We start from the raw sequence: 14,338 nt of genomic DNA, 5'->3' as shown, positions 1-14,338 counted from the left end.
ACACACACACACACAATGGGCCACTCTGTCCCTCCCCTGCCCTCCCCACCCCTCGCGGCCCTCCCGCCCCTCCCCTCTGGCCCGGGCCTGGAACACTGGGTGCCCGAGCCAGGCTTGGGAAGCCTGCGGCCTGGCCCGCCTGGCGCCGCCACTGGACAGACTGCATGCACGTCCCATGCCCGCCCGCCCGGGCCCAGCTTAGCAACAGCGATGGGCACGCGTGTGTCCTGTGACTACAAAACAGCACTGGGGTTGCTGGAAGCTGAAGTGACCCGGTGATGGGTGGGAAACAGAGGTCCAGAGCAAAGGCCTTTGCCCAAGGTCAGGAGAAGGATGCTGGGACCTGGAGTCAGGCAAGTTGCAGCCAAGCTCAGCCTCTGAGTAGTGGAGGGAGCCCAGCCAGGGCAAGGGTAGGAGGCCTAGAGAGAAGGGGGCGGTGGCACCCGGCTCTCCCTGCCCTTCTGCCACCCTCACCCCAGCCTGCTGGCCAGGGCCTGTGTCTGGCCTTGCCCATATGCCTATCTCCTGCAGAGCCTGACTACCTGGGCTTGCTAAGGCCGGCCTGGCCCCTCTTCCCACACCTGTCTCCCTCTGTCCTTGCACATCGCCATCCCACCAGCAGGAGACTACGACCCACCCATCCTCTGCCTTGGACCTCACATTTGCAGGCAGGCGTCCAAGTGCAGGACAGTCACACTCCCTGCCTTTGGGCAAGCCCCCCAGGCCTGATCACCCATCCTTGGCGCACATACCCCACTGTGCTGCCTGAAACAGGGAGCTGCGGCACTAGGGACAGCCTGCGTGTCTGAGCGTGTGTCCTCCATGGCCATCGCCCCAAGTGACCATGGGGGTGGAAGCCCTGTGGGCCTAGGGCCCCTCTGCTACCCAGGGAATAGGGCTCCAATGGCTGAGGGGCTACTGTAGCCCCTCTTCAACACACTCAACCCACCCCCACAAGACTCCACCTGGGGCCTGAGTCAGTGGCCACCCCTACACTGACTCACCCAGTGGGAAGTTGTGATGGGGCCTTTGGAGTCTGGGCTGGCCCGCTGGGCCTGGGCAGCCTGGCTGGGGGCCACCCTGAGTCCACCCTGTCCCTCCACCCCCAGGTGTGTTCCTTATTCCCTACGTCCTGATCGCCCTGGTCGGAGGAATCCCCATTTTCTTCTTGGAGATCTCGCTGGGCCAGTTCATGAAGGCCGGCAGCATCAATGTCTGGAACATCTGTCCCCTGTTCAAAGGTGAGCAGCCCTTGGCCAGCCTCAGGAACTGCCCCCTTTTCCCAGCTGGCTTCCACTTGAGATATCTTTTTCCTGTCCTGAGTACCAGGCCTGGGACCACGTGATGGCGCCCCAGTCTCAAGTGGGGAGCCTGGAGATGTTCAGGCTGCACAGTGAACTTGGGGAAGCAGGGACTAGAGGGGGCATAGGCAGCTCCACAAGGCAAGGACAGGACAGGCATATCCGGGCTGGGGGCGGACCCGCCCAGCACACTTGGCTCTCTAGGTAGGTCCTACTATTACTATCCCCAAGGACGTGGGGGCACAGAGAGGTGGAGGAACGTACTGAGGTTGCCCACTGCGGGGGCAACTGTCTCCAACGCTACCTTAGGCTACTAGAAACCGCCCCCTCCCACCGACCACCACCACCAGCTGCTGTGGACTGGAGGCTACTGGTTGGTAGGCAGAGGCTTGGACCTCCTGGAACTGCCATGGTGGCAGTGGGACCCGCAGAAAGGGGCCAGGTGTTGTGAGGCCGGAGACTCAACAGTACTTGGTCAGATGGGGACAGGAGGAGAGGGGCTCGCTCTGCCTTGGGTTTGGGGGGCGGCTGGAGGAGAGGAGACAGGCTGGGGAGTCAGCCCAGTGTTGGAGCTCACACAAGGGGGAGTCCAGGGGGGTCAGGAGCACCACAGAGAAGGCTCCAGGAGGACAGACGGTAGGAGCATTGCCAGCCCAGGTCGGGAGATAAAGGGGTGGTGGGGGGAGGCGGCCAGGAAAGAGTTCACATGGCGAGGGCTTCCCGCCCCAGGCCTGGGCTACGCCTCCATGGTGATCGTCTTCTACTGCAACACTTACTACATCATGGTGCTGGCCTGGGGCTTCTATTACCTGGTCAAGTCCTTCACCGCCACGCTGCCCTGGGCCACGTGTGGCCACGCCTGGAACACTCCCGACTGCGTGGAGATCTTCCGCCATGAAGACTGTGCCAATGCCAGCCTGGCCAACCTCACCTGTGACCAGCTTGCTGACCGCCGCTCCCCCGTCATTGAGTTCTGGGAGTGAGTCCGGCACCTCTGGGCCAAGCCCATCCCATCCCCCAGGTCTCCCTCACATGGCCTGGCTCCAGGGGAATGGCCCTGGGCGGGGGGGGGGGCCGGGGTGTTGCCTGGCAGTCCAACCTGGACCCTGCCTGCCCTCAGAGAGTCCTGGGGCCAGCCCCAGGGGCTGGGCCAGCTCGGGCCTCGCTCTTGGGTTCGGCAGCCTATCACTGTCCTGGTCACTCCCGCCTGATGGGGAGCTCAGCCTGCATGTGGGGTGGGATGGGAGTGGCCTCCCAATGGCCAGGGGCTCTTGGGCTCCAGGCCCAGCCCAGATGGACAAAGGGACCCGCTGAACCCTGGGCTGTAGGAGAGAAAAGAGCCACGACTCCTGGGGGTGGACCCTGTGGCTCCATCCTCTGCTGGCACAGGCCTCAAGGGACCTCCCTCCCTCCCCTAGGAACAAAGTCTTGAGGCTGTCTGGGGGACTGGAGGTGCCAGGGGCCCTCAACTGGGAGGTGACCCTTTGTCTGCTGGCCTGCTGGGTGCTGGTCTACTTCTGTGTCTGGAAGGGGGTCAAATCCACGGGAAAGGTACCACTAGAGGCATGCAGTGGGGAGGGTGCCTCAGCCCTGGGAGCTGGATGTCTGTGCCAGGCACACCTGTGGCAACAGGAGGTGACCAGACAGGGTCTAACCCTAAGGAAGGGGGAGGTACTGAAAGCCAAGCAATGTTCCCCACCCTCCACATCCAGGACCCGGCAGGTACTGCCCCTTCCCTGCGCCCATCACCCCCACTGGTGCCCTCCTGCCAGTCTCTGACTCTTGTGACAGTCTGGGTGGACCTGGTCTGACCATCTGTTACCTGCTTGTCTTGCCTTGGGGACCCAGAGCGGAGTCTGGCCACATCCCCTGGGGGCTCCCGGTCAGGCTGAGTCTTCACCTGAACAAAGAAGACAGTGTCTAGAGCTGTGGGACATGGCCAGGTCCCTGGGGGACAAGGTCCCCAGAGCAGCATGTGGGAAGAGGGGGCAGACGGTGTGGCGGCCGCGTCTTGCCTGCCTCTGCCTGGCCCAGTTCCACTCTCCACCTGCTCAGCCCCCACCTCTCTCTAGAAGAGGAGGGGACCCGGCCCTGATCCAATACCCCGCTCCCTGCCTGGGCCTCCCACACCTGCACCACCCACACACGCACACAGCCCTCACTCCCCCCATGCTCCACACCTCCTGTCCCCACTGAGGAGAGCTCCCAGAGGCTCACCTGCTCCCGAACGACATGTGTCCTACAGACAAGGTGCCCAGAGAGCTTCCCCCCGCAATTGCCAGGGCTGCCAGGGCCCACCCTTGCCCCTAGCTTCCTCTGGTGGGAGCCATGGCTCCGAGGAGAATGGGGACCTCTGAACATACCTGTCCGCAAGGGGGACCGGAGGCGCCGGGAGTGGGGATGTGAGGGAGGTGGTGCCATGGCGCCCACTGAGCAGCTTGGCCCCCCAGATCGTGTACTTCACTGCTACATTCCCCTACGTGGTCCTGGTTGTGCTGCTGGTGCGTGGAGTGCTGCTGCCTGGCGCCCTGGACGGCATCATTTACTATCTCAAGCCTGACTGGTCAAAGCTGGGGTCCCCTCAGGTGAGGTGGAGGTGGGGAGGCTGCAGCAGGGTGCTGCAGGGGAGCCCTACAGGCCCCTCATGCCTGCGCTCGCGGTACCTCCTCTAGGTGTGGATAGATGCGGGGACCCAGATTTTCTTTTCTTACGCCATTGGCCTGGGGGCCCTCACAGCCCTGGGCAGCTACAACCGCTTCAACAACAACTGCTACAAGTAAGCACCGCCGCCCTGCTACTGGTGCCCTGCCCCACCCTGCCCCGCCCTGCCCAGCAGCCTAACCCGTCCACTCTGGCCCCTCCACCCCTCAGGGATGCCATCATCCTGGCTCTCATCAACAGCGGGACCAGCTTCTTTGCTGGCTTCGTGGTCTTCTCCATCCTGGGCTTCATGGCTGCAGAGCAGGGTGTGCACATCTCCAAGGTGGCAGAGTCAGGTAGGGCCCTACCCCCAGCCCCGCCTCCAGAGCAGCAACTGCTACCCAGATGCATGATGTACACGAACACACAATATAAATGCTGAAAAGTAACAAGGATTCAAACGGAACTTGTCAGATTGTGGGCCTGCGGGGGCAGGTCCTGGGATTTGTCAATGTTGACAGAGGGAGAAAGGACCTCCCAGCCCCTGCTGCACGACCCAGGGTTCACAGCTCCTGCGGCAGGAGAGGGCATGGGCGCGAGTGTTGCAGGCAAGGCTCAGGGTGCACGCAGGGCAGGACGTCAGCTGCAAGGTCTAGAGCCTGCACCTTTCCCACAGGGCCGGGCCTGGCCTTCATCGCCTACCCGCGGGCTGTCACACTGATGCCAGTGGCCCCACTCTGGGCTGCCCTGTTCTTCTTCATGCTGTTGCTGCTTGGTCTCGACAGCCAGGTTTGCGTGGAGCTCTGGGACAGGGAGCCAGGAGGGAGGCAGGGTGAGGGCTGCAGGCAAGGAAAGGGGTGGGAGGGTGGTGCGGGGCTCGGCCTGAGCTGCCCTGGCCACAGTTTGTAGGTGTGGAAGGCTTCATCACCGGCCTCCTCGACCTCCTCCCGGCCTCCTACTACTTCCGTTTCCAAAGGGAGATCTCTGTGGCCCTCTGTTGTGCCCTCTGCTTTGTCATCGATCTCTCCATGGTGACTGATGTGAGTGGGGTGGGGGGGTCTGCCTGTGACCTCTGGTGGCCATCCGCCATCCTTCCCTGACTGGGCTCTGTCCCCCAGGGCGGGATGTACGTCTTCCAGCTGTTTGACTACTACTCGGCCAGTGGCACCACCCTGCTCTGGCAGGCATTTTGGGAGTGCGTGGTGGTGGCCTGGGTGTATGGTAGGTCATGGCTGAGGGCTGGGCTGGGGGATGGTGGCAGGAAGGCAGGTCTCCAGCTCAGCCCTCCCGCCTCGCCTGTCGCAGGAGCAGACCGCTTCATGGACGACATTGCCTGTATGATCGGGTACCGACCTTGCCCCTGGATGAAATGGTGCTGGTCCTTCTTCACCCCGCTGGTCTGCATGGTAAGGGCTAGGGGAGGTGGGGTGGGATGGGGGGCAAGGCAGGGCGGGGTGGGGGCCCCATTAACCGCAGCATTCTGGTCCATAGGGCATCTTCATCTTCAACGTTGTGTACTACGAGCCGCTGGTCTACAACAACACCTATGTGTACCCGTGGTGGGGCGAGGCCATGGGCTGGGCCTTCGCGCTGTCCTCCATGCTGTGTGTGCCGCTGCACCTCCTGGGCTGCCTCCTCAGGGCCAAGGGCACCATAGCCGAGGTAAGGCTCCCGCCCAGCCCGCCCTCCCCTCCCCTGCTGTGAACATTCAACCCGGCCTGCTTCCTAGCCAGGGAGTGGCCCCAACTAGGGTGGCAGGCAGTGGGAACTGGACAGAGGCAGAGGAAGTTGGTGACCCTGGGGGCTTCAGCATGTCCTCCTCTCCTGCAGCGCTGGCAGCACCTGACCCAGCCCATCTGGGGCCTCCACCACTTGGAGTACCGAGCTCAGGATGCGGATGTCAGGGGCCTGACCACCCTGACCCCAGTGTCCGAGAGCAGCAAGGTTGTCGTGGTGGAGAGTGTCATGTGACAGCCCAGCTCACATCACCAGCTCACCTCTGGTAGCCATAGCAGCCCCTGCTTCAGCCCCACCCACCCCATCCCTCCAGGGGACCTGCCTTTCCCTGACACTTTTGGGGTCTGCCTGGGGGAGGAGGGGAGAAAGCACCGTGAGTGCTCACTAAAACAACTTTTTCCATTTTTAATAAAACGCCAAAAATATCACAGCCCACCAAAAATAGATGCCTCTCCCCCTCCAGCCCTAGCCAAGCTGGTCCTAGGCCCTGCCTAGTGCCCCACCCCCAACCCACAGTGCTGCACTTCTCCTGCCCCTGCCATGCCCACCCCCTGCCCACCTCTCCAGCCTCTGCTCTGCAGCACACCCTTGGGTGACCCCTCACCCCAGAAGCAGCAGTGGCAGCTTGGGAAATGTGAGGAAGGGAAGGAGGGAGAGATGGGAGGGGGGAGAGAGAGAAGGGAGGCAAGGGAGGGGCAGCAGAACCAAGGCAAATATTTCAGCTGGGCTACACCCCTCTCCCCATCCCTGTTATAGAAGCTTAGAGAGCCAGCCAGCAATGGAACCTTCTGGTTCCTGCGCCAATCGCCACCAATATCAATTGTGTGAGCTTGGGTGCGAGTGCACGCGTGCGTGAGTACCTAGAGTATATATAGATCTCTATCTCTTAGCAAAGGTGAATACCAGATGTAAATGGTGCCTCTGGGCAATGGAGGCTTGTATTTTGCACATTTTATAAAAACTTGAGAGAATGAGATTTCTGCTTGTATATTTCTAAGAAGAGGAAGGAGCCCAAACCATCCTCTCCTTACCACTCCCATCCCTGTGAGCCCCACCTTACCCCTCTGCCCCTAGCCAAGGAGTGTGAATTTATAGATCTAACTTTCATAGGCAAAACAAAAGCTTTGAGCTGTTGCGTGTGTGAGTCTGTTGTGTGGATGTGCGTGTGTAGTCCCCAGCCCCAGATTGGATTGGAAAAGTGCATGGTGGGGGTCTTGGGGCTGTCCCCACGCTGTCTCTTTGCCCACAAGTCTGTGGGGCAAGAGACTGCAATTCTCCGTGCTGGGTGTCTGGGCTGCTCACCTGGCCTGTTCAGGCTTCCCACCCCGTGCCCTGGGCTGGGCATGCCCCCCGGAAGGGACCCCGGACACGGCTCCCACGTCCAGGCTTAAGGTGGATGCACTTCCCGCACCTCCAGTCTTCTGTGTAGCAGCTTTAACCCACATACGTCTGTCACGTCCAGTCCCAAGACGGCGGAGTGACCCCAAGAAAAGCTTCCCCGACACCCGGACAGAGGCTGGAGGGCTGGGGCTGGGTGAGGGTGGCGGGCCTGCAGGGACATTCTTACTGTGCTAAAAAGCCACTGCAAACATAGCAATAAAAACATGTCATTTTCCAAAGCAGGCTCCTGCTTCCGCCTCTGCTGCTCTAAGAAGGGGTTGGGGTACAGGAGGTAGGGGGAACCTCCTCCAACTGGAGTTGCTGCAGTGGGCAAGGCTCTGCTCTGGAGGCCTCTGAGGTCGGCACCCTTCTGGGGAATGGGAAGGGAGTAGGGAAGGCAGCAGCCCAGGGAAAGCCTCATCCACCTGGAGCCTGGGCACTTGGGGAGAGCAGGACGAGAGTGAGCTGGAGAGCAGCCACACCCGCAGGGAAGGGTGGGTGTAAAGCTATGGGTGCTGAAATTTTCAAAATGTTGCCCCAAGAATTTGTCACTGAACAGGTGCCTTGTGTCACTTGGGCTGGGCTGGTAGCAGCAGAGAAGATAAGTCTTTGCATCAGGGATCAATTTTGAAGGTGGAACCAATAGGGGCTGTGCATGACCAGGATGCAGGGCTCAAAGAATTTGGCCTGAGCAAGAGGAAAGATGGAGCTGCCAGGTCCTGCAACGGGGAGGCAAGGAGAGAATGGTCCGGAGTCAGCCTTGGGTGTGTCATGCAGGAAGCGTCATCCAAGCGGAGATGTCTAGTTGGCAGGTGGACACAGAAGTTCCAGAAAGTACTGGAGATGGAACTTTGCAAGTTCTTACCACATAGAGATGACACTGAAAGCCTTGAGCCTGGGTGAGCTCACAGGGACGCCACAAGTCCGGAGACACAATGAGAGGGGCAGAGGGGAGATGCAGCAGCGATGGGGGAGGATGCCTGAGAGCTGGTGGGGTCCCTTCACAGGTCAGGGAGGAGCAGTGGCTGGCTCCATCTGTCCAGTGCTGCTGCTGCTGGTGAAGGACAGTGACCTGCAGAATGCTCACTGGGTCTGGCAAGGGGGCCTGGCGAGGGTGGCTTGCGTGAGGGGGTGCGTGTGAAAGGCTGGTTGTGCGATTGAGAAAAGGGGTGGCAGCAGCCCAGTGTCATCTGCAGACAAAGGGAGAGACACAATGTAGTTCATCCAGACAAGGAAATATGAGCCGGCCTAGAAAAGGAAGGAACTCCAACACAAGATAACATGGCTGACCCTGGAGGACATCTGTGAAATGAGCCATCATGAAGGGACACTTGCTGTAGGGTTCTGCTCCTGTGAGACAGGGCCTTACATGAGAGGAGGGAGATCCACAGAGACAGAGGGCAAGTGTGGGTACCACGGGCTGCGGACAGGGTGAGGAGTGTTGAGTGGGGACAGAGTGTCAGTTTGAGAAAATAAATTCTAGAGGTGGATGGAAGTGGTGGCTGCGCAACACAGTGACTGCACTTAATGCCACTGAACTGCACACTTAACGATGGTGAAAATGGCTCATTACATATACATTGATGACACTATATATATGTATGATATATATTCATTTTACCATGAGAAGAAGAGGCGGAGAGGAATTGGAGACAGTGAGTACAGACAGGTACTTTGAGGGACGGGACCCCATGCACAAGATGAGCATGTGGCACCCCACCCTGAAAGGGCTGGGCGCCGTGGTGGGGCAGAGCAGGCGAGGCAGTGGGCGGCTCAGGCAGGCACAGAGAGCATCAGGGATTGGAGCCTGTGAAGGGAGAGCAGGTGGCCCCTCAGAGCAAAGTGACAGCTTGGGCTGCTCCGTTTGCGTCCTGCCCAGGACTGCTATCGTGCTATGGGAGAACACCCAGAGGCCCTGCTCCTCAGCAGACAGCACCCCCTATGGAAGGGCTTTACCCCTAAACTTCTGGAGCCAGGGGAGGGACCTGGCTTGGAATACGGCCAAGAAGAGCCTGGGTGAGAAATACATGGACCGGGCAGGGAGCAGAGAAAGGAGTGGCAGCGCAGTCCCACCCTAGCTCAGCCGGGGGCTCTGGAGCCTGTCCTGCGGTCCCCAGGCCCCATCTCTTCAGCACTGTTGTTTCCAGTTTTCCTTCTCTTCCTGCGAAGCCTCTCCTCTCACCATGCCTGCACCTTCAAGAACCCTGCCTGCTGGCAGCTCCCAAATCTCCAGCCTGGCCCTCCTTAGCTGCAAAGGTGCTTCCAAACGTCAAGACCTCTCCCCAGGGTGCCCCAGGCCCTCACACAGCCCCTGCCCCCAACCAACTCCAACTGTCCTGCAGCCCATGGTCACCCTCAGGACCCCTTGAGCTCAGGCCAACTGCTTTATACACTGTCAGCCAGGTCTCTCTGCCTGGATGACAATCATCCTCTGCTAATTGTTCTCCGCAACTCCAGGCCAAATGCCCTCCAAGTCACCTCATGTACCACAATGATACCAAACACACAGAAAAAAAGACATTGAAGAAAGGAAACTTCACAGAGGCGTGTCATTTAAAGTGGGTCCTGAAAGAGACACCATTTCCTCAGGACTTAGCTCCTGCATCAGGGGTTAGGACACAGAGATCAACAAGCAGCATGCTTTGCCCTCAAGCAGCTCGCAGTCTAGTGGAAGATGGGTAAGAAAACAGATCAGGACGCCCACAGGTGTAGATGCCCTGGAACAGAAGCTGATCCAGGAAAATGTGAGCCTGCAGGTCGCCCTCCAGTCTAGGCTGGGCAAGCGCCTCAATTTCCGTCTCTAAGAGCCTGTGCCCCCTCCCCCCGCCCAGTTGTTGTTCCATCACTCCACTAGAAAGGGCACTCCAGAAGCTGGCCCCGTGAAGCTTTCTGTCTGCTGCTGGCCTAGGCAGAAGAGCGGAAAAGGCTATCAGGGCTGGTGAGGGAAGCACCCATTTGGACTTTAGCCTTTCAAAGCTCAGAGAAGGGTGAGCTCAGGGAGGTCCAAGGTAGCAGAGAACATTTCCTGGAAAAGTGGGATCAGCCTTCGGCCTTGGCACCGCAACCAGAGGGCATCGCCCACGTGTCCCCTACTCCCTCAGACACCACCTCTCAGACCGCCTGGAAAGGGACAGAACTCATCATGAGGCAGCTGTGCTCTGAGCACAGGGAAGGGTAACAGGATGCTAGAGAAGGGAACCACTGGCGTGGGCCCGGACAGGACAGGCAGAAGTGAGCATGCACAGCAGGCCTTCAGCTACCCTGCCAGCATCAACATCCTTCAGAGGTCCCTCGCCCCCGGTTCTAGGAGACACACCTCTAACCTGTTCCCCTGACCCTTCCGCCCAGTCCTCACACAGACACCAGGCATGGCAGAGGCCCTGCAGGGTGGGAGCACTGTGCTACGGGCGGGGGCTGCCTTCCTCATGTGCTACTAGAGAGCAGCACAGCGCAGAGGCCTGGGCACCGGCGCCAGGCAGCAAGCCCCGGTTCTGGCCTGGCTTGCTGTGGGCCTGGAAGACACAGCTCTGAGGGAGCCACGGGAGGGACACCCTGCAGCCAGCACAGCACTCTGGTGGCAGGCACACACCCAACACGTTCCCAGGGCCGGGGGCCCCAGCCCATTCCCAGCCCCTTTCTGCCTAGCTCTGCCCTGGGCCAGCTCCAGGTCACTGCCAAGGACAAGTCTCCTCTCCCAGCTGGCATTAGTCAGAGGTCATCCTGCAAACCTTCAGGAGGGGGTGGGGCAGGGAGTGACTAGTGGCGTTCTGCCACGTTCTGTCTGTCCCAAATGTGACGAACAGGAACCCAGAGAAGGCAAGTGAGTTCTCTACCCGGAAGCCCCGCCGCTTTACTGAGCCTCCCAAGCTGCCCACACCCAGGGAGGCAGACAGGACACACACTCGGCGGGTGGCCCTGAAGTGAGGCCTGGCCCAGTCCAGGGAGCAGGAGGGCAGACAGGGCAGGGCCTTTGAGAACAGGTGTGAGCCTGGCCTTCAGTAGGGGAAACAGGTTGAAGGGCTGTGGCCGCTTGGGGGCTCCGGGCAGGAGAGGAATCAGAGCCCTCCCCACGGCCGCAGTCACACACCACACCACGTACACACCATGACAACATTTATTGCCCTCAAGAGAAACTCCAGTCCACCTGCTCCACCCACCCTCCTGCGGGACCGAAGAAAACACCCAGAGGGCAAAACTAAAAGGGCTCAAACCAACAGGAAGTCAGCCCCACCGCAAGCCAGACTACGACTAACTCGTGCCCTCCACGCTCAGGCGTGGAAGCCAGGGCTGCGCCAGGCCTGGCCAGGCCAAGCCAAACGGGATGACAGCAAATGCATTCTGAACGTGCAGCAATCAGGTCCCCTGTAATGTGCTGGGGGAGTGTGGACGGGCCGAGATGACGAGCTATGAGCTGTGGAAGGGAATGGGGGAAGCAGAAGGGCACAAACAGAAGTACCGGAGGAAGAGGCTGGGCTCTCAGGAAGCAGCAGGCACGTGCCAGGTGGAAGCCAGCTGCAGGCAGGGGAGGAAGGAGGCCCTTACTCTGCCTTCTTGTCCATGGGACCATCTACTGCAGCCTGGAAAGGGACAGAAATCCCACAGCAGTAGGTTGGTTGGCTCCACTCCTCCCCTGCCACCTCCAGCCCCATGCCCCAGAGGTCCAGCTCAGTTCTCCTCTCTCCTAACAACAGCTGAATTCAATTAAGCAAGGGGCCCCCTCCTCAGCTGTACCCAAAGGCCTGCCAGGGTGGGAGCGTCCCTAGAGGAAAGCCCTGGACCTAACGCCAGCCAGGGAGGACTGCCAGGACCTCACTGGGGGCTGAGTCCTGGCTGCAGGGAACAGCAAGACATCCAGTCCCCTTGAAGACCTGATCAGGCCCTTCCCAACTCTGCACACCTTTGACAGGTGCCCTCGAAGCCCAAGTCCCGTTCGCCAAGCCTGCCCCATACAGAGGGCATGGGTGCCCCCTTTGAGGCTGGACCCTTCCTCCCCACCTGCTGTGGTGCCCAAACTTGGGCCACCAAGCACTGATGCCAGGTGTCCAAAGTTGGGAGTATTTACGTGGCCCTCACTCCCAATGTCAAGACCTCCTGGGCTTCCAGATGCGGCCCGGTGCACCCAAGCTAATCTGAGGACTCGGATCAGGCCTAGGTCAGCAGGCGATGGCAACAACTAGCGCCTGCTGGGGGAGGTGCCTTTTTGACACCTTATGCCCTCACTTGCCCAGGGATGTTTGCCCCACGTCACCCCCCTAGTACTCTAGGAAAGAAGGCCAGCAGTGGGTCCTAGAGTTTCACCTGCTTCTCTGTTCTTGACGGGGCCCCAAACCATGGACTGAACCTGAGCACAAAGGTAGGAAGGCTCAGAGCCTAGTGAGCCAGTGCCACTCCTGAGGGCCGCCTCGGCAAGTGCCTACATCTGCTGCCAGGCCACCCTCTCCTGTCCGGTGAAGGGTCCCACTCAGCAGGGCAGACGTGGCCAGGGGGAGTGGGGGAGAGGGCAGCCGGCCCCTCGGCCCCTGGAAGGTTCCCTCCCCACCCATGGGGCTGCCTCACTTGCTCCGTCCTGGGCACAGCGACACAGGAGGGCTGACCTGTAGCTTTGCATGCTCCTCCAGCAGGCGGTCGTACTCCTTGGTGAGGCCCTCAGACTGCTTCCGCATGGCCAGAACCTGGTTTTCAGCTTTCTCTAGTTCTTGAAATGATGTAAATGACCAAGAAAACAGAAATGAAAAGACCGGAATTAGGGGGAAAAAAAACAACTGCTACAGACATAAGAAACTGGCCCAAATCCATCTCAAAGGAGGTTATACAGGAGACTACTTCTCAAAGCCCCTCTGCTTTTGCAGGTCCCCAAAGTAGAGGGAAAGGGCTGACAAAAAAGCTAGATAAAGCAAAAGAAATACAGAGGACGTCCCCCAGTCCCTTTCATGGAGGGGAACTCTAGTGGCTCTCTGCAGGGGTAACCTCCAGGGAGGTTGAGAGTGGGAAACAGGGAGCAAGATCCCAGCCTGAAAGCGAGACCCAATGACAACCATGTCTTGCAGACAACAGCAGCAGGAGAGGCCTGTGATATTGGGGGAAAACGCCCCAGACTTAGTCTATGCGTGGGAGACCAAAGACAGGCAGGCCGCTTGGGAGCCGCCCACTCCCCTCCTGAACGCCACTCACACACTCCCCTCATTCTCAGCCCCCAGGCATGCTGGGGCTACCATGCCACACTGTGGACAGGAAAACCCCAGTGTGCACTGCTCTAGCATGGAGCAATCGAGGCCCACCAGCTGCAGCCTGGTTCCTCCTGAGCCCCATTCAAACCACTTAGCCTCACTGGCCTGAGGGCTAAGCATGACTGCATTGGGGTTGGAGAAACAGGGTGCTATTTGTTTGTTTTCAGGCAGCCCTCGAGCGTGCGTGCAAGGCTTGTTACTAATAGTTTGACACAAAATGGGCAGCAGCGGGCAGAGGAGGCTCCTCTGGACTTCCCTCCGGGTAAGGAGACAAGGTCGAGCCTCACTTTGCTTAGTGCTGGCCAGCTCGTCATTTAGCTTCTGCAGGTCAGCCTTCAGGCTCCTGTTCTCTTCCTCCAACTTCACCTCAGCATTCCCGACATCCAACTTGCCTCCGTCAACAGCAGCTCCCTGGGAAAAGTGCCAAAGGCCAGGGTTACTCAGGAGGGAGGGAGGGAAAGGCTCCAGCCCCATCCTCCCCACCGAGCTGCGGTTCCTCAAGCTGCCCTGGCGACTCGCCCCTTCGGAAATGTCAACGCAGAACCGAGCCACCACTTGCTCCCAGCTCCTAGGCAAAGGCCAGGGCGTGGCTGCCAGCCGAGGGAAAGAGAAGCGCCAGCGGGGCCACCTGCTGCAGCTCGCCAGGCATGCCTTGTCTGCCCTGGCCCCTGGCCCTGCCTCCTTCCTGAGCAGCAGGGCTCACCAGCTCCATGGTGCTCACCAACCCCTCCATGGATGATGGTGCCTTCTGCTCCCCACGTGGTGCCACTCGCTGCAGTAAGGAGCCCGCTGTCTGCCTGGCCAGCTCTATCCCACTTCTGCATCCACATCCCTCCGAGCTTGGCTCACAGCTCGCCTCCTGACAGGATGTCTAGGACTGGCCAACCACTCTGCCCCCACCTCCTCTCCAGCACTGAGGGATGCCACAGACCCCATGTTCCAGAGGGGGTGTGGCAATCTTGCAGGGAACAAGGACCTAGCTGAGGGCCTTCAGTCCACACAGAGGGCCTGGCTTACTGAGGGGCCATTTTTCTCAGGGAAGGGTCTGACTGG

General features: G+C 59.9%; 2 protein-coding genes across 4 annotated transcripts in view; one reads left to right on the top strand and one right to left on the bottom strand.

Annotated features, from left to right (window-relative positions):
- Positions 1-220: 220 nt before the first annotated feature.
- Positions 221-7,301, top strand: SLC6A8 (solute carrier family 6 (neurotransmitter transporter), member 8). Of its 2 annotated transcripts, none has more exons than XM_011955858.1 (13): positions 221-353; positions 1,110-1,241; positions 2,031-2,280; positions 2,720-2,852; positions 3,752-3,886; positions 3,974-4,077; positions 4,173-4,297; positions 4,618-4,730; positions 4,844-4,981; positions 5,060-5,162; positions 5,247-5,347; positions 5,433-5,603; positions 5,772-7,301. In XM_011955858.1, the coding sequence occupies exons 2-13, from the start codon at positions 1,193-1,195 to the stop codon at positions 5,910-5,912; spliced, it is 1,563 nt and encodes a 520-aa protein (XP_011811248.1). In that variant the 5' UTR covers positions 221-353; positions 1,110-1,192; the 3' UTR covers positions 5,913-7,301. The 2 variants fall into 2 exon arrangements, with proteins under 2 accessions (XP_011811248.1, XP_011811249.1); XM_011955859.1 differs by having other exon boundaries at positions 330-353; positions 4,844-4,972.
- Positions 7,302-11,154: 3,853 nt separating this feature from the next.
- BCAP31 (B-cell receptor-associated protein 31) overlaps positions 11,155-14,338 on the bottom strand; it is a 43,923-nt gene continuing 40,739 nt past the window's right edge. The window contains exons 6-8 of one of the 2 annotated variants that reach the window (XM_011955861.1): positions 13,573-13,696; positions 12,653-12,753; positions 11,155-11,635 (exon numbers count right to left, since the gene is read on the bottom strand). In XM_011955861.1, coding sequence (XP_011811251.1) covers positions 11,597-11,635; positions 12,653-12,753; positions 13,573-13,696 — 264 coding nt within the window. In that variant the 3' untranslated portion in view covers positions 11,155-11,596. Of the gene's footprint in view, positions 11,636-12,652; positions 12,754-13,008; positions 13,697-14,338 lie in introns of those variants that run through there. The other variant, XM_011955860.1, reaches the window with a different exon arrangement.

This window comes from Colobus angolensis, unplaced genomic scaffold, assembly GCF_000951035.1.
Source record: "Colobus angolensis palliatus isolate OR3802 unplaced genomic scaffold, Cang.pa_1.0 Scaffold402, whole genome shotgun sequence".
Taxonomy (NCBI): Eukaryota; Metazoa; Chordata; class Mammalia; order Primates; family Cercopithecidae; genus Colobus; species Colobus angolensis.
Note: the sequence above shows the minus strand (reverse complement) of the source record. Positions and strands in the feature narration are given on the sequence as shown.

Coding starts and splice junctions, on each gene's coding strand:
- SLC6A8 (XM_011955858.1), top strand. CDS start 1,193: ATGAAGGCCGGCAGCATCAATGTCTGGAACATCTGTCCCCTGTTCAAA. Junction 3,887..3,973: donor CAAAGCTGGGGTCCCCTCAG/GTGAGGTGGAGG, acceptor TACCTCCTCTAG/GTGTGGATAGATGCGGGGAC. Junction 5,163..5,246: donor GGTGGTGGCCTGGGTGTATG/GTAGGTCATGGC, acceptor CGCCTGTCGCAG/GAGCAGACCGCTTCATGGAC.